At 40.6% G+C, this 24,837-nt stretch overlaps 1 protein-coding gene across 3 annotated transcripts in view; it reads right to left on the bottom strand.

Annotated features, from left to right (window-relative positions):
* Positions 1-10,348: 10,348 nt before the first annotated feature.
* SCYL2 (SCY1 like pseudokinase 2) overlaps positions 10,349-24,837 on the bottom strand; it is a 53,991-nt gene continuing 39,502 nt past the window's right edge. For all 3 annotated transcript variants that reach the window (XM_073327414.2, XM_073327413.2, XM_073327415.2), the window contains 6 exons: positions 24,658-24,776; positions 23,370-23,470; positions 22,527-22,593; positions 22,309-22,398; positions 20,601-20,720; positions 10,349-17,402 (listed from right to left, as the gene is read on the bottom strand). In XM_073327414.2, coding sequence (XP_073183515.1) covers positions 16,752-17,402; positions 20,601-20,720; positions 22,309-22,398; positions 22,527-22,593; positions 23,370-23,470; positions 24,658-24,776 — 1,148 coding nt within the window. In that variant the 3' untranslated portion in view covers positions 10,349-16,751. The remainder of the gene's footprint in view (positions 17,403-20,600; positions 20,721-22,308; positions 22,399-22,526; positions 22,594-23,369; positions 23,471-24,657; positions 24,777-24,837) is intronic.

Below are 24,837 nucleotides of genomic sequence, written 5' to 3' on the forward strand. Positions count from 1 at the left end.
AAGGTCTGGCAAGTTCAATATCCAAAATCATTAATCACTCTTGAAAATTTAGACCCACTGCACACTAGAATCTGAGTGTCTGGCTATGTCTACACTGCATACCAGCAGTGGTGGCAGCATGTAGAGTACTTTTAGTGACATGAACCAGTGAAAAGCAAAATGCATCCACACTACAGTGTGTAACTACATAGGTCAATGAAGGGCTCTGGTAGAGTGAGGCAGCAGGGAAAGCCTTCAGTAGCTCCCCCATCCCAGTGTCTCTCTCTGCTGCTCAAGTCTTTCCCTGCCGTGGGAAAAGGCTCCTGGAGCGGGGAGGCAGACGAGACACTGCCCTGCTAAAAGTAGCAGTGTAGATGGAGAGGCACTGCTTGGGGGAGTACAAAGCAGTGTAGGATAGACACATGGGTATGTTCCCACAGGCTTCATGCATGTCTTTACTGTACCCACCTAAAACTGTGCCTCACCTTCTAGGCTGCTATTTATACCTATGGTAGGGTGGCTACCTGTGTAAGTACTCCTCTACATGCTGCCAAAGGAAGTATGTGTGACTATCTATTTGGCAGTTCCTCACAAGACACTAGACCTGCATGTTAGGTTAGGGTGAAAAGTGACAAGGTAACAGATCAAAAGAGTTTTCAAATTCATCTTGACATTTTCTGTATAAATATACACACATGCTTTCTCCTATGACATTTTAAAACATGGCCTTTTTCAGCCACATAAACAAGACACAATAGTCGGATAAAATAATTTCTACAAAGCCACTGAATAGGATTGAAAATCTGTGCTGCATTAGGTTCAGCATCCTCATTTAATTGTTTAGGTTATAGTGACATCTCATGGTAGTTTTATTGCTCTCCACTGAATTCACAGAACATTCTGAAACAGGACGTGTCATTGTTTCCCAGATTCGATAACTATCATTAAGGAACAGGTCTTTGTGCTTTTGAAAAGCTTTTGTTTTAAGATGACCCAAAACATGGTCTCATTCTGGTTCCTTCACAATTGCCTACGATTTCTGTTTCACCCTTACCCTGGGGAAATGCGTCAAAGGGAAAATAGTCTTCCATACTGATGTCCGCCCATGATTATTAGAAAATTTATTTTAAGTAATGCAGGTGTAGTCCTCAATTCAAACCTACCCATAGCTGCTATTTGAGAATACAGGAAGTCAATGGAATAATTCACCAACCCCCTGCATATTAGTTCACTGTGTTTCTCCAATCCCAGATCTGGGTCTTTTAAAGTGTATATCATTGCAACAGCTCTTGTAAAGCATCCATGTGCTTTGAATGCTAGAGAAAAGAAAACCTGTGGTACACAAACAAAATCCCCAACCCAGCTATTGCATAAGGAAGTACAGGTAGCCCCAGGGTTAGGAAGTGTTATTGCAGTGAGACACTGTGGTTTGAATTCTGAACTGGCATCGTTTATATTGGAGGATTAAGACTCAACGTCTTGCTAACAAATATGCTCTAGCTCACCCACAAATTAAAATTGATTTACAGCAATCACTGGGTGAAATTCTGTGGTCTGGGTTGTGCAAGCAACCAGACTAGATCGCCATCATGGTCTCATCTAGCCTTAAAAAAAAAAAAAAAAAAATCTAAGAACCATTGTAGAGTCTTTTGTTTGTGCTGCTCTGAAGCTATGCCTGGGCAAAGTTAGAAATGGCACCGACTCTCCAAAAGGAGTTTTAGTCTAGTTCTTTTTCATTAAGGGAGTTCACAATGACACGGGCTGAAGGTGGATTTAAAAAAAAAATAATGACTTTTTTAATTTAATTTTTAATTTAAAATAAATACTTTTTTTTTAAAAATCAGCCTATTGAAAATGAAATTTCAAATTCTGACAACCTATGTTAAGGCCTAAAATTATTATAATCTATCAAAATCATTTAAAATTAAACACAAAAAGTGAATATTCATGTGTCAGAGAACCACAGGATCTGTGCTATGCCCCAGCATTGGAATGGTCTCTTGGAGGAACCCTTTTAGTGTGCCAGACCCCAAGGGTCTCACTCTTCCTTCAGGGTAGGCCACAAAGCCTCCCTGCTGCCTACACTGAGCTACTGGGCTCAAGCACTCCTGCTTCACACCGTCAGCTCCCCTCAGCAAGTCCAACTGAGATAATCTCCTAGTAGAGACTTGTACATTCTTCAGGGACTAATGGTCCCCAGGCAGTATTTTCAGTGACAACCCAAACAGCGTTTTCAAAACAGTAGGATTTATTGGTCAAGGGGAACACAGCATCGGAAGTCCGCCTTAGGTTAGCCTTGAGTAATAAAGGTTAAGCACAGTCCATTCTGGTCAAGCCACAATTCACCAGCCAAGCTGTAATGAACTTATTTTCAGGCTCTAGGCTGTTCTATGCTTAAAATGCTGTGGCACAGCCGTAGCACTTCACTGACGGCATTACATATGCCAACAAGAGACCTTCTCCTGAACGCGTAGGTACACCACCTCCTTGAGAGGCAGTAGCTAAGCTGAAGAGAGAATTATCCTGTCATCTTCATGCTGTCTACACTGGGGGTTGGTTTGGTTTATTAACTGCATTGCTCAGGAGTGAGGATTTTTCACATCCCTGAGCAATGTAGTTATAGTGACCTAATTACCTAGTGTAGACCAGGCCTCTGTCTCTCTCAGACTTTCTTCCTTAGGCCAGGTCTACACTAACACTTATGTCGGCAAAACTTATGTCGCTCAGGAGTATGAAGAAAGCCCTGAGCGACACAGTTACGCTAGCATAAGTGGTAGTGTGCACAGCTTCTCCTGCCAGCATAACTACTGTTGCTCATTGGTGGTTGTTTGATAATGTCAACAGGAGAGCTCTCAGCATAGAGCAGCTACATGAGAGATCTTACAGTGGTGCAGCTGCATCAGGATAGCTGCACCACTGTAAGCTCTCTAGTGTAGACATAGCCTTAGTCAGCTTCCAGGTGTGAGTGCTCCCAGCTTCTTCCAGAGCTCACACTTTATTCCCCCACCTCATAGGCCCTTTTCTTCAAATTGGTGTCCCTGCTCAGCTTCCCTGCTGAGCGTGTCAATCAATGAGTCATTAGAGCCTGCATTGTCTTTCTGGGCACCTTGTTAATCAGTTTCAGCCAGTTTTATTTATTCTATTCATTCCAATCAGACAAGGAACTGACACACACACACCTATATCCCTCAGACTTTGTCTACACTATGCACCGTTAAGTGACACAGCTGTGCTGCTAAAAGGCCCACATTGTAGCCGCTGTTTGTCGGCAGGAGAGAGAGCTCTCCCACCGACAAAAATCTTCCACCCCCAACTAGCGGCGGTAGCTTTGTTGGCAGGTGAGTGCTCCTGCTAACAAAGCGCCGTTCACACCAGCGCTTTTTGTTGGCAAAACTTGTGTCTTTTGGGGGGAGGGGATGTTTTATTCACACCTCTGAACAACAAAAGTTTGGTCATTTAGTTGTCAGTGTAGACAAAGCCTTAGTTTGCCTTGAGAGCAAACAAACCTTCCCCCTCCCCCGCCCCAACTGGGTAGCAATGCAAAGAGTAGGGGAAACTGAGGCAAACGGCCTCAAAAATATTAAAAAATTCCCGCTTCATCAAATCAAATAGTATATGTTTGCTGCCAAAATTTTAAAGAAAGTCAAACTATTAAACTGATGGAAGTCACTAGCTAAGCACCTAGAACCAGAGTTTGTTGAAGCGCAAAACCAGCTTTTAACAGCAGTAATCTTTCCTGCACGTGCAGAGAATATTTTGTTCATTTCAGTTTATTCAATTAGTTCAGTTCAAAGACTAAAGCCATGTCTACACTACAGAGTTAAATCAACTTAAGTTACATCGACGATCAGAAACCACGGTAATTATGTCACTTCTGCATGTTTACTCAACACTCTTTCTGTAGCAGAGTGCGTCCACAGTTGGTGATCTAGCACCGGCAGAGAGAGCAATGCACCATGGGTAGCTATCCCATGATGCAAATCATCACCTTCCTCCACTAGGAGTTCTGGGAATGGATCACAGCCCATGATGCAGCTTTATCTGTCCCATAATGCCAGGAGCTTCTGTGTTGTGTGCCGTTTTTCAACTGCCCCTGTAAACTTTGTGCCCGCTATCTCTACGCAAAAGCATGGATCTTGCACTGCTCTCCAGTCTCATGATGAGTGTTATGAACACAATGTGGCTAATCCTGCAGTATTTCATGAACTGCGAATCTGAACAGGAATCCATGGTGCTTGCCCTCCTGTGTACCATGGAAAGAAACAATTCAAGACTGAGGTTGGCATTCATGGAGCAGCTGCACTTGGTGGACTGTCACTATTGGGCTCGGGAAATAAATACTGAGTGGTGGGATTGGTTTGTGATGCAGGTATAGGATGATGAGCAGTGGTTGCAGAACTTTTGTATGCACGACGCCACCTTCCTTGAACTCTGTGCAGCGCTCACCCTCCGCCCTGTGGTGAAAGGACACCAAAACGAAAGCTGGTCTAACAGTGGAAAAGCGAGTGGTGATTTGTGTGTGAAAACTGGCAACTCCAGACTGCTACCAGTCAGTCACAAATCAGTCTGGAGTTGGGATGTCCACTGTGGGAGTTGCGGTGATACAAGTGTTCAGGGCCATTAATTGCTTTCTGCTACAAAGGACTGTGACTCTGGGCAATGAGGTAATAGGATTCCTTAACTGCAGCAAGGCGATAGATGGGGCACACATCCCAATTTTGGCCCCAGACCATCTTGCGACGGAGCACATCAACAGAAAGGGCTACTTCTTTACAGCACTGCATGCACTCATAGATCACTGGGGTGGTTTCACTGACATCAATGCAGGGTAGCCAGGGAAGGTGCATGATGCATCTTCAGAAACATTGGCCTGTACAGAAAGCTGCATGCAAGGACTTTCTTTCCAGACCAGAAGATTCCAATAGAGGATGTGGAAATGCAGGATCTAGGGAAACCAGTCTACCCCTCACTCTCATGGCTCATGAATAAGGCTGCGAGTTTGTCATGGAGGTCATGCACTCACAGTGCCCCCCAGAACCCTCCCACTAGCACCTGTTGCACCCCCTGGACTGCTCCCACGAGCATCTCCTATCCCCTCCAAAGGTTTAGTCAGGGGTATAATACAAGTCATGCACAGGTCACAGGCTTTGAATTTTTGTTTACTGCCTGTGACCTGTACATGACTTTTACTAAAAATACCTGTGACTAAAACATAGCCTTACTCATGAAGCTTTACTCTGGAAACCTTGACATCAGCAAAGAGCGCATCAACAATAGGCTCAGCAGGTGCAGAATGATCATGGAATGTGTGTTTGGCAGATTAAAAGGTCACTGGCGCTGCCTTTTTGGCAAGTTAGACCTGAATGAGGAAAATATTCCCATGGCCATAGCAGCCTGCTGTGCTCTGCACAACAGTTGTGAAGCCAAGGGGGAAAAGTTTCCCCAGGGGTGGAGCATTGAGGTCGATCACCTGGTGGCTGATTTTGAGCAGCCAGGCACCATGTGCAAGTAGAGGGTTCAACAGAGAGCTATTAGAATCAGGGAAGCTTTGAAGCAGCATTTTGACAATGAGCCCCAGTAATGTGTCTTTCTGTAATGAATTGAGCCAGGCATTGTTTACTTGCCACATTGAAAGACCACTGTAATGATTCCTGCCTGAGCATTAATTGTAGTCTGCAAATATGCCAACTGCCACGGTCTGCAACAGAAATTCAGAACCACCTGTACAGGTCACAAATAAAGATTTGCTGTCTGTAAGACAATTTTTATTAAACAGCAATATACAGATTAACATTTCTTACAAGAGACATGACAGCGAGCAGCACTCACTGAAGTAAGGCTCTCACAGCTGTGTGCAACTCCAGTTGTCATAATGGAAAATGTCCCTGTGGTGAGTGCAAAGGGTACTGCGATGGGCCAGGAACATGAGAGGAATGCGTGTGTGGGGAGTTTGGGAAGGACAAGGAAGGCAGTTCTGTATGGGCTACAGAGGGAGTTGAGCATGCATGAGTTCCTCCTGCAGCACAATCAGGGACTTTAGCATCTCTGTTTGGTCTTCCAGGAGCTTTATTATCCACTCCTGGCCATGTCTTCTCCTGGTTATCCATTTCTAGTTGCTTTTTTTTTTTTATCATCTTTCTCCATGCTCTGTGCTCACTAATCGGCCTGATCTGACAACTGCAGTACTTTGCAAAACATGTCCTCCTTACTCCTCCTCATTCACTTCCTTATCTGACGGAGATGCTCCACTGGTGTATAGGAGCTGGTCCTCCAGGGCACATCTGCAGAACCAATACACATCAGTATTGTGTGTGCACTCACAGTCTTGAACCATGCCTCTTGCTCACTTTCCCTTGGCAAGCATGCAGCACTGCCAGAGCACTAAACATGGTGAGTTTGGCCCAGGGGTAGGAGGAGAGCAGTGCAAAATGGGTCAAAGGGTCTGGGTGGTTTCAAAAGGGGATCAGTACAAGTGCCTAGGGACACTATTCTGAATACTGGCACCGTTTTCCACAGTCAGGGGAATCAAAGCTGAAATCACACTATTGAGGGTAACTGAAGATGCAAGGGTGCATATCCTGCATGCGAGCTGCTTCAGACCAGTTCCATATATTGCTCACTTGTGTCCTACTTTGGTTCCTGTAGAAGTAATTGTTGATTGGTGTGGCAGTTTCCTACAATGGGGGAAAAAACAAAGCAGCTCTGCTAAGGAACCTTTGGCAGAGGATTAGGAGAGTATCTGCAGGAAAGTTTCTTAGAGCTCTCTGAAGGATTCTTGGAAGACTTTGGTGTGCATTAAACTTTGCCGCAGGGCCTCCACTGTGTAGCTGCACAGGGGAATGTGAAGCAGATGCAAACAGTACCTAGTGTTAATTTCAATCCTTTCTCCCACGAGCACCATGAAAACAAAATAAAGGACACTTCTACCTCATGTAATGGAATGGACATGAGCAACACATCTTGAAGAACAGTTATGAAAGGTAGGTAACCGTTTTTTCTTCACGCGCTTGCTCATGTCGATTCCATTGTAGGTGACTCACAAGCAGTATCCCTTGAGGCGGGCTCAGAGTTCATAGTCACGCGGCTTGTAACACTGCTCTACCGAAGCCAGCATCATCTTGGGCCTGCTGGATAAGTGCATAATGAGACGTAATCAAACTATTTACAAGGCCCAAAGGCTCAAAGACCAGAGAGAAAGAACTGCTAACCCTTAATAGGCAAGGGAAAAGGTGCTCTGACTAACCACCATGGGTGGTAAGAAGGAACTGAGACGGTGTAGGGCTGGCAGTGCCTAATATACTGATGCATGAGCATGGCACTCAAGAGGGTGCCACAGCTGACCCTATGGATACCACAAAGGCAAAAATCTCTTACGACTGTGCACATGGGCATGCACACACCAAGAATGGAATCGACATGAGCAAGCACTCGAAGAACTAATATTTAGGTCTTGACTAGAACATAAAGTCTAAGGCCAGAAGGGGACCATTATGATAGTCAGTCCAGGGGTTCTCAAACTTCATTGCACTGTGACCCCCTTCTGACAATGAAAATTACTATATGACCCCAGGAGGGGGGAAATCTAAGCCTAAGGCTGCCTGAACCCTGCCACCTAGGGCTGAAGCCGTCGGGCAGTGGAGCTGGGGCTTGGGCTTGAGTCCCATGAGGTCAAAACCCACAGTTTGAGAACTGGTGAGTAGTCTGATTGCCTGCATAACACAGGCCATAGAACTTTTCAGAAATACTTTCTAGATCATACCCTTTAGAAAAAAACATCTAATCTTGATTTAAAAACTGAGTGATGGAGAGTCCATCATGATCCTTGGTAAATTGTTCCAATGGTTAATTACCCACACTTAAAAATTTACAGCTGATTTCCCATCTGAATTTGTCGAGCTTCAACTTCCAACCACTGGATTGTTATAGATTGAAGACCCCATTATCAAATAGTTTCCCCCATGTAGGTACTTATAGTCTATAATTAAATCACCCTTAAGCCAGTGGCTCTTAACCTGGGGTTCATGCACCCCCTTGGGGTGTGAGATGCCCTTTCTGGGGCTGTGAGACATACCAGATTTTTTTAGAAGATAAATCATGGAAAACACAAATTAAGCACAGGGACAAAAATGAGCAGAGAAATAAGTCAGTTTCTTTGTAACCAAAGCAGTAATTTAGTTGAGGACTTCAAAAATAGAGAGTTTATCCTTTGCCTAGTGTACATGGCAGATGTATTCACACACCTAAATGAACTCAACACATCTATGCCAGGAACTGGGATGAACATGGTAACGGCCGGAGAGAAATTATCTGCTTTTATTCATAAACTTCCAGTTCCAATAAAGTGTGTTGAGAAAAGAAATTTCACTAACTTTCCTTTTCTTGAAGAAACAGTTGTTTCAGAAAATGAAGGAATGACCATCGCAACTGAAGTGACAAAGCATTTGCACCAGTTGAATGACTCTTTCCGAGGATATTTTTCCACTGGAGATTTTGATGTGGCAAAGAAATGGATACTGGATCCATTTCTTTTTAACTTGGATTCCATCAGCAATAGTGATTTGATGAAAGATTATCTCATTGAATTATGAGCCAATGGCCGAATCCGAATGGAGTTTGAGACAATGAAGCTTGAGAATTTCTGGTGTGGTCAACTAGCACCATTTCCACAACCGGCAAAGACAGCGCTGGAGATCCTTGTGTCATTTGCGACTACACACTTGTGTGAGATAGGATTTTCATCACTCTTACACATCAAAACAAAGGCCAGAAACCGCCTAAATACTAGTGAGGACATGCGTGTGGCTATTTCAAAAAACGTTCCTTGTTTCTCAAACATCATTGAACAAAAGCAAAAGCAGAAGAGTCACTGAGCTGGTAAACTTAAAGTGTGTAATTTTTCATGTATTCTTATATTTTTAATTTCGCAGTAAAATTATAATTCTCTCTTTCATTCTACAGTTATGATATAGCTAGGTTTAAAGAACTGACCTACTTCAATGATTTTGATAAGGGGTGTGAGAACATATTTTGAGAACCAAAGGTAAAGTAAAGGTTGCAGTAAAGGTTAAGAACCACTGCCTTAAGCTTTCTCCTTGTTAAGCTAAATAGATGGAATTTACTCTCTCTCTACAAAGCATGTTTTCTAATCCAATTTAGTAACATCCTTCTTGAATTGTGGACATCAGAGTTGAACACAATATACCAGCAGTGGTTGCAGCTGTATGTGTAGACAAGCCCTAAACAACAGGAGAAGAGAGTTGTTTTCTGAGGGCTGATTGCAAAGCCAGGGATTGTATACATGAGAAGCTGAAAGCCACCAGAAAAAGCCAGGACACAGCGAGAGAAGCCCTGGGAGGAAGCCACAGAGTAAGATTTTATTGGACCGTGTGCTGGCTGGAAAGAGGCTTGGAATTGTAAACAAGCAAATGGGCTCTTGTTTGTTTCTGCTGTGTTTAGGGAAATAGGACTTTGTTGGTGCAATCATGTTATTTATAAAGAATATACACAAATACGTGGAATTTCATTAATTTCTCCTGATAACAGAAAGAACCCCAAGAACCCAAATACTGGCTAGCTGCTCAGCTCAAAAGGGGCAACAATATCAATAGAAATTTTGCATTGGGAAGACAGATGACAGAATATGGCCCTTATTAATATGCAATGGTGGAGAGAGGAGACAAAACTTTAAAATTAGCATTTAATTTTTCTGATTTTCGTGAATGTTTTCCAAAGATTGGTTGTGATTCTTCAAACGTCTTCTCTGGCTCTTTGCTGCATCTCTGCTGCATCTCATGATGTCCGTTCTGTGCATGTGTGCAACATATGCTCCAAATCCACAGATGCCTCAGCAGCAACCACTTGAAGAAAAACTGAATCCAGGACTAATCATCATTCCGGGATTGTATTATGCCCTTCTTGTTGGATAAATGGAGGTGCAAACAAAAAAGTGTGATAATTAAAGTTTTCCACATAGGTTAGCATTGCTTGCTTTTATGGAATGCTTGGAATAAAAATAGTCACTTTTACTTCCAACATGAAAATATGAAAAATTCATTTATTTTAGTAAGCAACCTCATTCAGATTTCAAAACTACACCATTTTCATTCACAGTACAAAGTCGTATGAATTTCTTTAAACTTTCATTGTGCATTTTATGTTTTATAAGATTACCGATCTAAAAGCTGATACAAGAATAAATTTATTGTTGTAGAATTGTGATGTCCAATAAACCAAAATACAATGTCATGCTATGACAGTTCTGCTGATCGTGAATCGCAGCTGACACTATAGTAACATCACTTCACACACTTCATGAGAATTTAATGCTTTAAACATAAAACTGCCACTAAATACCGACTGTACAATTAGACAAGTAAACAAATACTTTATTAAATATCTTGCCCAAGGCCTGAGATCACTATAATACATTAAAGCAGTTTTGATTTACAACTTCAAGCCCGAAGATCTGTACAGTGGTTAGAACTGCCTGAATTTTAGCACTTATGAGAACAAACCACTTCCAATTCAATATCAGGGACCCATTTATTCTATTGATTTTGTTGCAAGGACTGGAACACTAAGGGGACTTGGGGGTACTAATCCTAGTCTCTAATGTCTTATGTGACTTCCTTGTACATCAGTCAAATCCTATTGGAAAGAGAGGTACAAAGCAGAATCTCATTGCAAACCAGATAGTTTGGAAGAATTTACCCAGAAAGCTGTTTCAAAACAGAAATTATTAGTAAATAAAATGCATCTCACACTGCAGAGAACATAAAACAGACACAGGGTTACACACACACAAACATTTTTACAGGGTATTTCTTTAACCTTGAACTGCACAAGCCAATCAACTCAAAAACACTCACAAATAAGTCACTTCTCAAGTCCAAGATTGAGATCAAGTGTACATAAGCTTACTTGAGGAAGGAATGCTATTCCCTTTCTACTGCAATTCAGGTAGATATAGGCATACTAAACATATTTACACACAAATCATAAAGAAAGAAAATCATCTTTTTACGCATGGCAGATGGGTGACATTTGACTTCAGTCTAAACTCTCACATTTCATTTTTGTTCTCACTGTGAAATGTAACCAATACAAGTGGTATCATGGCATCTAAATACATGTACGTACAAAGCAGGATACAAAATCATCAGCAAATGCATCTTTCCCTTGCTATATTTTTCTAACTTAAAAAGACAAATGCAGTATTTAAGAAAGTTGCAAAATAGTAACGTGTCACAACAATGTAGGTCGCTAGGAAGACAAGACTTTAACGAAAAAAAAATGTGCTTCAATACAGAGCTTGAAATATTTGACACCTATTTGTCCGAAGACCAAGCCTGCTCAGCCTCAGTGTAAAGTACCTGTACTGTCAAACCCCTCAAGACCCTGGTACTCCAAGGCCACATCCGTTTTATTCACATTACCACATCTTCCCTCCCTCACAACAGCCAGCTGTGCCCCCAATAGTAAACAGATACCCTACCCATTCCCCCAGTTAAATTTGCCCTCCTTTTCAATAATGGATCCTCAGTACCTTTTTGCAAGGCTCCTCTGATGCTACTACCCTTCTGCATATACAAGAGGTCCTTGGTCTTCCACATAGGTGACTCCACTCCATATCTCCCACCCTTATGGGAAAAGCAGCAGCAGCAGCTCTGTTCCCTCCCTCCACTCTTGGATTCCTGAAAAAGATATCCGCTCAGGAGCTACTCAACTCTCTCCCTCCCAGGAAAGGAGTCGGCAGGTGCATGGCCCCCACTCAGTTCACTTGCCCAGGAAAACTTTCTACCAGCCCTAGTCGAACAGGTTCTTCAAGCCCTGTTAAATACTGTGGCCCCATTTAAAAGGCTAATTTGTTTTACTGATTTTGTTTTTTTTCCACAGTATTCTCCAGACTTTAGAGTACAAAAGGGTCTGAACCAGAAGCCTGTGACTAGGCTTATAGTCACTAATTTACACTGCATGAGAACAGCAGGAGGACAACTAATGCTTGCACACAGAGGAAATACATCTGTATTTCCCCAGTGTTTATAGTTTGTCTTTCACACTAAAAAAGTGGCAGTGAAGTGAATCAAAAGGGAACTTGTTCCCTCGTCCCTTTTTAGCTTTGATATATTGACTCCAGTTTTCAGTTCTAACAAAATGAGTTATAACACACCTGGACTGCAATCCTCGACTAAGAGCCAGACTCATGCAGAACTCTATTGCAGTCAATGGAGGTCTGATAGCACAGATGTAAGTGCAGGATTGGGGAGTTACCTAAACAAATGTACTTGATGCATGCAATGTTTGCACATATTTTTAAGTTCATTTCAGTGTTAAGGGCAGAAACGTAGAACCTGCATTAATTGTTCAAGGAAACAACACCATTTATTTTACAGTGGATGATTATTTTGATGAGACAAATATAAATATTTTTATACATTGCCTAGAGGTAATATCAATTTCAAACCAAAATTTCCATTCTATTTGAGGGCTAAATGCATGGAGAGGAGAAAAAAAGCAGATACAGAAAATAAAGAAGGGGCAGGATAGGTGTGACCCATCTTCCCGACTTACGTCTGAACCCATGGAAGTCCTTCCTTCACTAGGAAAATGGCAGGCCTGACCATCTTCTGTAACATTCTCTCTGTATTTCTCCCCCATCCTTTCCCTAATACCTCTACAGATTCCAGATATATATGTTATTGTCGATCCAGTAGTATTAACTTTGACCGCATGATATACTACTGTCTGCAGTTCAACCTGTCATTGGGGCTTGGAGGTGAGCAAAAGCAGCAGGAGATAGAGTCAGCTTCATAAACACTCCCTCTTGTTACAGAGCCCAAGAAGCATTGCGGAGGCATAGAACTCTGGATTTTGGAAGCTATGCCTCATTTCACAGGGAAAACAAATTTTGCACCAAAGTGCTGCACAGAAAAAAATTCAAATTATTCAAGCCAGACAAACATTTATCCAGTATATTACCTGTGTACAATCTTCCTCTCTCTCAGAAATAAACCCTACAGGACATAAAAATAGTTTACAAAGAACTACCCTATACTTTGAATTGGAGATTGGCCCAACTAAAACCACAGACCCAAAATTCCAAATTTTGCAACTGTCCTCTCTCTCTAATAGGCTGAACCAAAATCCTAAATCTGAATGCCCCCAAACTCTCTGTGTGGGATGATCAAGAGAACGGGAGTGCTCAAAATCCAGATTAGAATTTTTTGGCTTGAGTGCATCTCTACCTTGAATATCAGATTTTACAATAAACTATATTAACAGTGGTCATTTTTAACACTGTTTTATTTCCCACATAATTCAGGAGAATGCAGACTCAAGTAATTCTTCAAAGTCTTGCCTTAGATTGCCCTAATAAAGTACATCTCTCAGAAATCAGATGCACAAGTTCATTTATATAAAAAGAGAGACATTAGGATCACCCACAGTATAGAAGGTCACTAACCATATATGTATCGAAAATGTTCAGTTGTCCTAGTATCGTTTAAATTATGCTGCTAATTCAATGTAACCTACAATATCCACCAAAAATATCAACAGCACATACAATGTGCATTTAAAAAAAATTCACTGATCCCAGATATTTTAAAACAAAAGGACTAAGGCAGCAGCTATAATACACAGGTTTTTTTAAAAGATACATTTAACATTTTTACTGCTTAAAACTGTGGAAATATAATTTAACAAAAATACAAGTCACATTTACAGCATAAGGCCCTTTGGTTTCTTAAGCAGCAAATGAAAGAACAATATTATTAGAGAAAGGCTTTGAAAAATAAAGTACAAGTTTTCTATAAAGAAAAGTTAACTAGTTCTTCCCTTCTCAAAATAGCCAGCTATAGTCTTCTAAATATTACACAAGAAGGTTCCTGAATTTTCTAGGAAAGAAAGAGTTAAAACCAAACAGTAGAAAACTGTCAGACCATAGATTCTATCACAGGCAAGCTGAACATCTACCTGTTTGGAAGCAGAAGAAACTACTGCTTAATTTTCTCGAGAACTTTATTAAATTTGGAGCAATACATTAAAAGGATTTAAAATAGTTATCTAGTCACCAAATATATTCTAGTACTTACAGTTTTGCTTTTGAGAAGTCACTTCATATGCATTTGTCCTTCGTAAGAGTTTGACAGAAAAAAATCTGAATAATTTTTCATTTTAAATCAAGGCAATCATGGCAGACTGCTTTTTCACATAACTATACAGCACTAGTTTTGAGCAGTCCTCTTCAGTCTAATATAGATGGAAAATGTTAAGTGACCCAAAATGTTTCCATGTAACTATGCAAAATATATCCAATTTTGAGGCAGATCGTCTTAGCCACTAAAACAGAAATATTTCACTTACAATATACCTGCCACGTTTTAAGGAGGATTTAGAAAATCTTAACATCAATGGTGCATGGCTCTTGCTCTGGTGCTAATAATTGGGAATCAAAAATCACGAAGCAAGTTATAATCTAGCATGACTATTGGAGCAGTGCTTTTCTGTGTCCCAAACTTGCTTAGAGTTAATATCACAATTTCACCCCAAAAATCTCCATTCTGTTTTAGTGAGAATTAGAATGATCACCATCATCACCTTATTCTTGTTGAACACTACTGCTGTATTAATCCTTCTTTCTCTCTAAGGGTATGTCTACACTACGAAATTAGGTCAAATTTATAGAAGTCGGTTTTTTAGAAATTGGTTTTATATATTCGAGTGTGTCCCCCCCCACAGAAAATGCTCTAAGTGCATTAACTCGGCAGAGTGCTTCCACAGTACCGAGGCTAGAGTCAACTTCTGGGGTGTTGCACTGTGGGTAGCTATCCCACAGTTCCCGCAGTCTCCGCTGCCCATTGGAATTCTGGGTTGAGATCCCAATGCCTGATGGGGCTAAAACATTGTCGTGGGGGGTTCTGGGTACATATCGTCAGGCCCCCGTTCCCTCCCTCCCTCCGTGAAAGCAAGGACAGACAATCGTTTCGCGCCTTTTTCTCTGAGTTACCTGTGCAGACGCCATACCACGGCAAGCATGGAGCCCGCTCAGCTCACTGTCACCGTTATGTCTTCTGTATTCTGGCAGACACAGAACTGCATTGCTACACAGCTGCAGCAACCCATTGCCTTGTGGCAGCAGACGGTGCAATAGGACTGGTAGCCGTCATCGTCATGTTCCAGGTGCTCCTGGTCACCTGCGTTAGGTCTATCAGGAGCGCCTGGGCAGACATGGGTGCAGGGACTAAATCTGGAGTGACTTGATCAAGTTATTCTCTTTAGTGCTGCAGTCAGTCCTATTGAACCATCTTATGGTGAGCAGGCAGATGATACGGATTGCTAGCAGTCCTATTGCATCATCTTCTGCCGGGCAGGCAAGAGATGAGGATGGCTAGCAGTCCTATTGTACCATCTTCTGCCGAGCAGCCATGAGATGTGGATGGCATGCAGTCCTTCTGCACCGTCTGCTGCCAGCCAAAGATGTAAAAGGTAGGTGGAGTGTATCAAAACAAGAAATAGACCAGATTTGTTTTGTACTCATTTGCAACCCCCCCCCCCCCCACGTCTAGGGGACTCATTTCTCTAGATCACACTGCAGTCACTCACATAGAAGGTGCAGCGAGGTAAATCTATCCATGTATCAATCAGAGGCCAGACTAACCTCCTTGTTCCAATAAGAACAATAACTTAGGTGCACCATTTCTTATTGGAACCCTCCGTGAAGTCCTGCCTGAAATACTCCTTGATGTAAAGCCACCCCATTTGTTGATTTTAGCTCCCTGTAAGCCAACCCTGTAAGCCGTGTCATCAGTCGCCCCTCCCTGCGTCAGAGCAACAGCAAACAATCGTGCATCTGAGTTGAGAGTGCTGTCCAGAGCAGTCACAATGGAGCACTCTGGGATAGCTCCCAGAGACCAATACCATCGAATTGTGACCACAGTACCCCAAATTCGACCTGGCAAGGCCGATTTAAGCACTAATCCACTTGTCAGGGGTGGAGTAAGGAAATCGATTTTAAGAGCCCTTTAAGTCGAAATAAAGGGCTTCATCGTGTGGATAGGTGCAGGTTTACATCGATTTAACGCTGCTAAATTCGACCTAAAGCCCTAGTGTAGACCAGGGCTAACAAGATAAAGTGAAAGCCAAAACATTTCCCTTCAAAACCTTAGCCTCTTATACATGATTAGAGATATTTTCATTCAACACGGCTAAAAAAACAGCCTCTTGGATGCAACATAACAACTGATTCTTCCCATAGTGTGTCATAGTACAAATTAGGGTCATGCCAAATTTAGGCTATCCAAATCGACACCCCATCAGGATTTAGCACATATTGAACAGAGACTTGAGTATTGTGGGGGCACTAAACAATATAAATTAGCGTGTTACAACTTAACCATTTTTGTTCAATTTATGGAGTAAAATTACACAAATCCAAAAGCTATTCAGAACAAATCTCTGAACAATTATGAAATATTTAGCTTCTGCTTTTATGAATGGATGTATGCAGATTGATGTATCCTGACTTAAAACTTAAAACCCTGAAGTTGGGGAAAAAGGGCCAAGATTATTTATCACATAAGACAGCTTGACAATTATGAGATTCTACTGCATTACCAGGTCAGCCTGAAAAAAAAATCTTTTTCTGGTGCAAGTCTTTATTTTGCTAGGTGGAAAGTTTCCTCAAGTCAAATTTTTATCAGTCATACAAAGATGTTAATCAGCTTACCCATCATTCAAATTGTATCAATCTTTGAAAAAGAAAGCAAGACATTTTACCCAAAAAGATCTTTTAAGTCATTGCTAGCTGAGCTGCTGTTTGTCATGGTGTTTGTTGGCTGTGCAAAGTTCTGAGGGTTAAAGAAAGGATTACCCTGCATACCAAAACCAGGTTGTCCTAGAGTGTTCATCTGTGGGCCCAAAACAGAACTGCTTGCACCCGGGGAACCTTGAGGGGGTACAAACTGAGTAAGCCACTGGTTTGGTTTCTGTTGTGACAATTGGTTCATACTAACTTTGGGTTTTTGAGGACCAAAAAGACTATCTAAAGCAGAAAGGTCTGGGGATCTGTTGTGTTGCGTCGGCTGTGAAACTCCAGATGTAGCACTCACAGGGCTGTAGTTTGGCATGTTGGCAGTTGGTACTATGTTCATCTTGGCCATTCCAGTTGCAGTTGGACTACTGAAGAAATTCTGGTTTGTAGTACCTGCCCCAAGGCTGAATCCAGAAGTCTGAAATCCCATATTAGTATTTAGTCCATTTGTTATGTTTTGCTTAGTGCTCTCAATAGGTGATAAAAATCCCATTCCAACAGTCATAGATGGGACAGAAGAGAAGCTACTTGAAGAAGCAACTTTAGGTTTGCTGATGGAATGGCTGGTCAAAGACGACATATTATCTATCAAGGTATCTGTCAAATCCTTTGCCTGCAAAACATACAAGTGTAGTTATGTGCTTTTGCTGCTCCAGACATACTAGCAACACTTTATTACATTGCTTCTGCAGTTAAGATACAAGTGGCCCTCTTTTAAATCCCAATTTTCAGAAGCTGAAATTACTTCTATTCCATGTTTCCCTCAAACTTGGCATAAAAGTTAATTTCTTTACCTTATAGAAGGACAATTTGGTTATTTTGGTACTCAGATTTTTGAGTTGTTCCACAGATTTGGCATCTGAGTCTGGCAAACACTGTTTTTCTAAACTAACACTTCTGAGACTACTTGAGAAGAATTTTCAGCACAGCTTGAGGGATCTGAACACAATTGTTTCCATTAAAGTCAAAGTGAGTCACATGGCTAAATGCTCACATACAGTATCATGCTGAAAAATATCTCTATGAAATATGTGCCCTGAGATCCTTTAGTGTTTTGAAAAAGATGCACTAAGCATATGTTCAGTAAATCAATATTCTATACTATAAATTGCACATTTTCTATATGGGTCTAAATTTAGCCTTCAGATGTATGTACAACTCTTACTGAGGTCAATAAAATTGCATGCTCCTATCTGAGGACAGGCATTTTGTCCTCTTCAAAATGCATTGGGCTGCACCAATATATACATTGGTCTGAAATCATAGAAGTTGCACACAGACTGAAAATATGAAGAATAACTATGATCTGGTTTTATGGTCTTTATCCATAGAAACAAGAGTGCTGAAACCCACTGTTGTAAATATGGGAGACATTCATTGATAAGCAAAGTGGGTATACGCAGATCAAAGGGTGTAAAAAAACAAGTCCATCCTAGTTTAGCGTTGCACAGAAAGGTTTTCAATAATATTTTTCATTCGGTAATGGTAGCGGGAAAAAATCATTTTTTCCTTCCCACTCTTTCTCCTCCCCACTTACCCCACAGGAAGAAGGTGTGTCAGGAAGGAAGACAAAGACAGAAAGGTCTTCTCCCTCTCCCCGCCCCCCCGCCGGCACTCCTTCCCTCCCCCATGTTAGAAAAAATGGGGAACAAAACAAGTCCTCTTGCCCAGAGTTTTTCACTAAACCTTTTCTTGACCAGCTCTACTTTGAACAGAGTTTAAATTAATCTCACATAAGAGGCGAAGCTACGTTTAAATGAAATTACTTTAATGAGATTTATTAAACTTTTAAGGAAAATTAAGGTACACAAAATATTTACATTAATATGTAAATCATGTTCTGACTATCCCACCAAAGTGAAGAAAAGGTTGCTGTAATATTCTGAAAGCAAGATGATAGCCAGAAAATATCCTTTGTTTGTATCTACCATCAACAACAGCCACAAACAAATCAATGTAACTTTTTCAAACACCACCACTGCAAGCTCTTCTTGTACCTAAAAATCAAGCTGGGTTTTTTTCCTCCGTTGTACATCACCAGACATCAACAATAAAGAAACTTTCTGGAGTCATGTGAACTGACAGGGGACGAAACAGCACCCCAGAACAGATTCCCCAAGCAAGAAGCAGGCTGAGAATGAGACCCCAACTCTGGGTCCATGAATATTCTTCCAGGAGATATTGAAAGCACCCAAGAACCAGATTTCTGTGCCAGAAGAGGCTTTCACCTCAGGACATCAGTGATCAGGAGCAGATTTACCTTGGAATAAACCATGTGGTGGCATGGGGCCCCCAATGACGGGGGGCCCCCAAAGTGCAGGACTAATATCTGACAACCTGCCCCCAAATCCCAGCTGGCGGTGCAGCAGGGCTCAGGCAGGCAGGCTGCCTGCATGCCGTGGCTGGTAGCCCCACGCCGCTCCCAGAAGTGGCTGGATGCTGGCATGTCTCTGCGCGCCCCTAGCAGGGGAGGGGAGGTGGCTCCACGCACTGCCTCTGCCTGCATACAGAGACCCCTGTCCCTCTCCCGCCAAGGGGCGTGCAGAGATGTGCCAGCAGCAGGGCTAAGGCGGTTCCCTGCCCGCTCTGCCTCCCTTCTTCCATGCTGCTTCGCTCCGAGAAGTGGCCAGCACGTCACCGTGGCCCCTGGGGTGTGTGTGTGTATGGGTGTCTCTGTGCACTGCCCCCATTCCAAGCACTGACTCCGCAGCTCTCATTGGCCGGGAACTGTGGCCAATGGGAGCTGCGGGGGTGGTGCCTGCGGACAGCAGTGTGTGGAGACTCCCTGGCCCCCCACACCTAGGAGCCGATGCCAGAGAGGTGTGTGCACAGGTCACTCTGGGAGCCGTGCCGCCAGAGGTAAGCGCCTCCCGACTCCTGCATCCTAACTCCCTGCCCCAGCCCAGAGCCTGCACCCCACAACCAAACTTTTTCATTTACTTCCCATTACTTATAATATAGGAGGATGAAGAAAAAAAAGAATGAAGAAACAGGTGGAGGGTGAGAGAATATATGAGAGAATGTTTTTTCTTGGCTGAGTCCTGAGGGTGGGGGAGGGGTCGCCTGAAAATGCACACAGGGCCCCACTAACTCTAAATCTGCCACTGTCAGTGATATCAGCAGGCTTTGCTTTTGTAGACTGAACTCCAGGCATTCTTTCCTTTATTGACTATTTGCTCCAATCTCATCTTCATCAGAACCTCTCTGATGCCAGCCTTGCTCTACCTACCCTCCATGCTCCTTGCTCTCTTCTGTCCTCCCTCTTTCCTAATCACCTTTTTGATTCTTTATCCTTAAATATCTCCCATCCTTCTATCCCTTTTCCTTCACACTTGCTAACTTATTTCCTCCTACCTTACACAGACACGACTTTAAAAAAGTGTAATGAACAGCATGCAAACCACCACTCTGCTTTGCTTATGTGCTGCATTCCTGTCCTCCTCCCTCCCTTTATTTTTATCTATTTAGGCTGTGAGCTCCTTGGATCAGAGACTGTCTTCCTGTAAGCTTGTATCGTACCTAGAACAATGGGACTCCAAATCATGATGTTGCCTCTGGACACTACTGCGTCATAAATAATAAATATAATTAATATTGCTTTTGAGGCACTGGGCAGAACACAAACACAATTTTTATTATTTAGCTACATTGACTCTATGGTATCGACACTACTGAAAACAGGGAGTGAGGGGAGTCAGTAAATCAAGAAGGTAAGAAATAGAAAATGATCACTTTCATAACACATACAGAACTTGCAAGGAGATAGGGGCAAGGTTACCATGGAAACTGTTCAGTAGAGATCTTTTCTCACCTGTTTGACTGGAGCTGTGACTGCATGTGATTGAGGCTTAAGTGGTTGCTGGTTTTTCAATTTTTGTGCCTGTTCTTGTTCTTTTGCTAACTTTTGTTTCTCTTCAAGTGTAAGTGATACCTTTAAAACACAAAGCATTAGCATTAACATTGGAGTATGTCTCATGACTAGTTACTTCATTTATAATATATGAAATCTAAATGATAATGCTAGCTATTTAATGATACAGTACATACTTTTTATTCCAAAAATAAACTTCATTTCAAAACTAGCTAATGTTGCTAAGTGACAAAAACTTATCATAAAAACCCACCACATTTAGAAAACCCAAGTAGCTAAAAAGCAAGGAAATGAATTAAGGATATCATAAAACTAACACTGCCTACATAATTTCTCACCGAGTACGAAGAAATGGCTATCACAACACAGCTGCCTTATCTCTGAACCATAATTTGCTGGGTTTTTAAAAAACTCAACATATTTTATGTAGGTATTCTATTTCAAGGAATAAATGAGAAATATCAGCTAATATAATCTGACAAAATTCTGAAGTTGTAATTGGTGTTTCTTGGAAGAATTGGTGTTTCTTGAGAATAATGTATGTGTAGTTTGATAGTCAAATCTAAACTACCAATTTACTGTAAAATTAAGTTTGTATCTGTGGATTGTCATTTGAACTCAACAGTGTGTCATTAATATAAAACAGAGACAAGGTAGGTAAGGTAACATTTTACTGGACCAACTTCTGTTGGTGGAAGGTATAAGTTTTTGACCTACACAGAGTTCTTCAGGTCTGATGAAAGAAATCAGAGTGTCTGGGCTAAATATAAACTAACAGTTGGCACTCTGACTGCTTTCCCCAGATCTGAAAAAGAACTCTGCAGTTTTTATGTTCTTACTTCTCATCTCTCTGGGACCAACATGGCTACTACCATCCTGCAAACGAATTACAGAATTATATAATTTATGCATTTCTTTTTCAAAGGGTTCTGTATTTATATTTTGAGATTGCTGAAGAAAGCTTTTAGGATTTAAATTTAATTTTTGTTGATGATGGGCGGGAACCTCCTTTTCAATCTATTTCAAATGAAGGAGATGATTCAGAAAATTGGGGGGAGGGAAGATTATATTTCTGAATTTCTTTTGGCTACTAATATAATTATATAATTATTCAGTAGCTGAAAGAACCTCAGATAGAGTATCAACTCTAAAAGCAAGCAATTTGGTTCCTTTCATTTTTTGCCTCCTTTAGCTTTTTGCCATCATGTTTGCGGTCTCAATTTTTTAAAATTTGCCTCTGCCTCCTAATCCAGCATTTGGTTTTTCTCTACATCCTCTTTAGTAACCTTAGGTTAAGGTTGCCTGAGGTAATGTAATAGAAAACGCAAATCAACTACCTACATTTTGCTATAAAGTTTTGTTGGTGGTGAAGTAGGAAAGAAATTAGTTGATATTACTTGCTGCTTACACTGCTGGTGTCACAAACAATGTCAGTTTTCGGTAAAACTGTTTCAAAGAGACTCAGGAACATAATGAAGAATTTAAACATTTCTCAATGCTCCTCACCATGTGGACATTCAGAGTGCAGTGCTGAGGAAAACTGATCAGTTATTCTCTTTAAGCATTAAAATGTATGATAGGTATTTACATGCATACTTTTTCAAACAACACATTTGAATAACAAAACACCTTCAGAAAAAGAGCTTACCTTTTTCTGTTTTGATGAGAGCCCATTTTCTTTACTATGTGATCCACTAGTTGGAACGTCATTTCCAGCACTGTTAAACACCTTTTCAATCTGTTCAAATTGAAAAAGATTATCCATGAACAATTTTAAATTTTGTAATTTATGATTAAGATAAACCAAATATTGCAGAGATCATTTCAAATTTGATGCCTGTGTGTATGCAAAATATTGTCTCTTACCTGATTACTTGTACTATTAGATTTTGTCTCTTCAGATACGTTCATTTGATTAGTTATATCCAAAGATCTGTAGTACAGAGTACAAATATTACAAAAAGATGGATCCCAGTCAAAGCAATGACCCTAATTCAGCAAAGTTCATAATTCTACGAGAATTAACACAAAAGAAAACTTCTCTTATCACAGCACTGTTGTATTTAGAGTGAGCGTGCATGCATGAGACACAGATTAGAAAAGGCAGTATTTAAAATTGTAGTGAGTTATTTAATGCCAATTTCAAATACTCTTTGTTTCTTTCCTAAACAGGAATAGATATGTATAGCTAGTTTAGTTAAATTGATTTAAACTCATGGTAAATCCCATACAATATCCCTAGAGTCTTCAGTAAGTTTTGTTCATGAAAGAACTCAAATTTTCTCCAATGTAATTTTTCAGTCCTCAACAACTGTTTAAATATATTTTCATACTCCAGAACTGTACTAAATAATGGAGATCTATAGTGGATTACCATATTGCATGAATTAGCTAGGAAACTGGAAAAAAAATCCCACTGACAAATGTGGTTTAATTTTATTACTGTACAATTACTGAAAAAGTACTGTATTATATTTTATAAAACTAATTAATTTTTAGCGGCAATACAAGACCTCAATTCAGGACGCAAATCTTTGCTGAGAAAGTGGTGGTGGGGAAAAAGACTGTCCATTTGTGAGAGTGATCAATGATTGAATTAGGAACTAGCAAGGCTCTACCGCATGTGCTGCTACAGCTAGAGGTGTTTCACATTTGCTCATACAGGTGGAACTGAACTTCATTACAACAGACACACACACACACACTTACTTTTGCTGTTCTTGCATAATATGAAGTTGTTCAAGTTTGGTCTTATGTTCAACCTCCAATCTACTAAGCATATCTTTTATGACAGAAATGAAGGAATTAAACTATAAAGGAAATGGGTGAAAAGTTAAGATTTTGCATTGTGATGGTAAAAATATAAAAAATGTATTGTGTTCTAACATTTTTATTGCTAGAAATCCAGCTATATAGAACTTTAAACAATTGTTCAGTATAAAACCTATATCAGGTGTGCACAGATACAGGAATTTTTCTAAAATTCACGTTTCTTAAGCGTGTTTTTTTTTACAGCAATATATTTGCATTGCTACACTACTGGCAACACTTGTAAACAAGCTGCGAGTGGAAACATTAAGAATGCATTCTAGCTTTTGATTTGTACTGTTTTAATGTTAGGTGGTTAATTAAATTACCAGGACATTTAGAAGACATCACAATATTACTCCATGGCCCTTTTGTTTCTGATGCTTTGATTAAATCCCATTACATTTTGTCCTGAATATTTTATGGCATATTTGAATGGTATTGTAGGTTTCCTAATGTAACATTTTCCATCAGCCTTATAACATTAATCTTGTTTAAATTTTTCCATAGTGTTTATATTCTACATGCATCATCTGCAAACTCAGACAGGTTTGTAGTCAGTCTCTTGAATAAATCATTGTGTAAAAACAACAGATGAGTAAAAGGAGTATGGGTCAGGGAACTGACATGCTGACTTCAATTCCTCTATTTTTAGTCCCACGGTTTGAAATATTTACTTACTTTGAGTGCTGACATTCTGGCTAGAAAACCAGAAATGCTCTAAAATGCCAGAAAGTAAATGTAGGTCTGTTAGATGTTATTCTGAACTACATACTCTCTCGTGCCTCTATTAACTATAAGTCAAGACTGTCAGCTGATAATTTCTTACATTTGAAGGTATGTAATTCAGTCACTAAACTATACTGGATTTTATTGGCAAATAGTAGTGAAAATATTCTAGAAGCAGCTTTAATTTAAGATAACTAATGGATGCAACAGGTTTAGCGATGAAAACATCATCTTTAGAATCTTAAATTAGAATTATTGACCGGATCCACTATACAAATATTGCTCTTTAAGCCTATCAATTCTGACAATATCGCTGTAAGCATTTATCATTGATTATAGTCACATTGAAATGCACTAACATATAAACTATTTTGTCAGAGAACTATGTTAATTTTGTATCTACTTCTAGACCAGCTCATTAGGTAAAAGTGTGCAAAAACAATTAAAACTGTGTTCATACCTGATTGAGATTAAGATTGTTCTCAATACTAAGAGGAATTAGATGGGGCAATACTTTTCCTGCAAGTTGTTCTTTGGTAATTCCCAACTTCTTATGAGTAAATGTACATTTGTAAATACCTGGTATAGAACATTAAAATAGCAAGATCGGTAGTTTAGTAGTTAATATTGTGAATGAGCT

The sequence above is a fragment of the Lepidochelys kempii genome, chromosome 1 (genome assembly GCF_965140285.1).
Source record: "Lepidochelys kempii isolate rLepKem1 chromosome 1, rLepKem1.hap1, whole genome shotgun sequence".
NCBI lineage: Eukaryota > Metazoa > Chordata > Testudines > Cheloniidae > Lepidochelys > Lepidochelys kempii.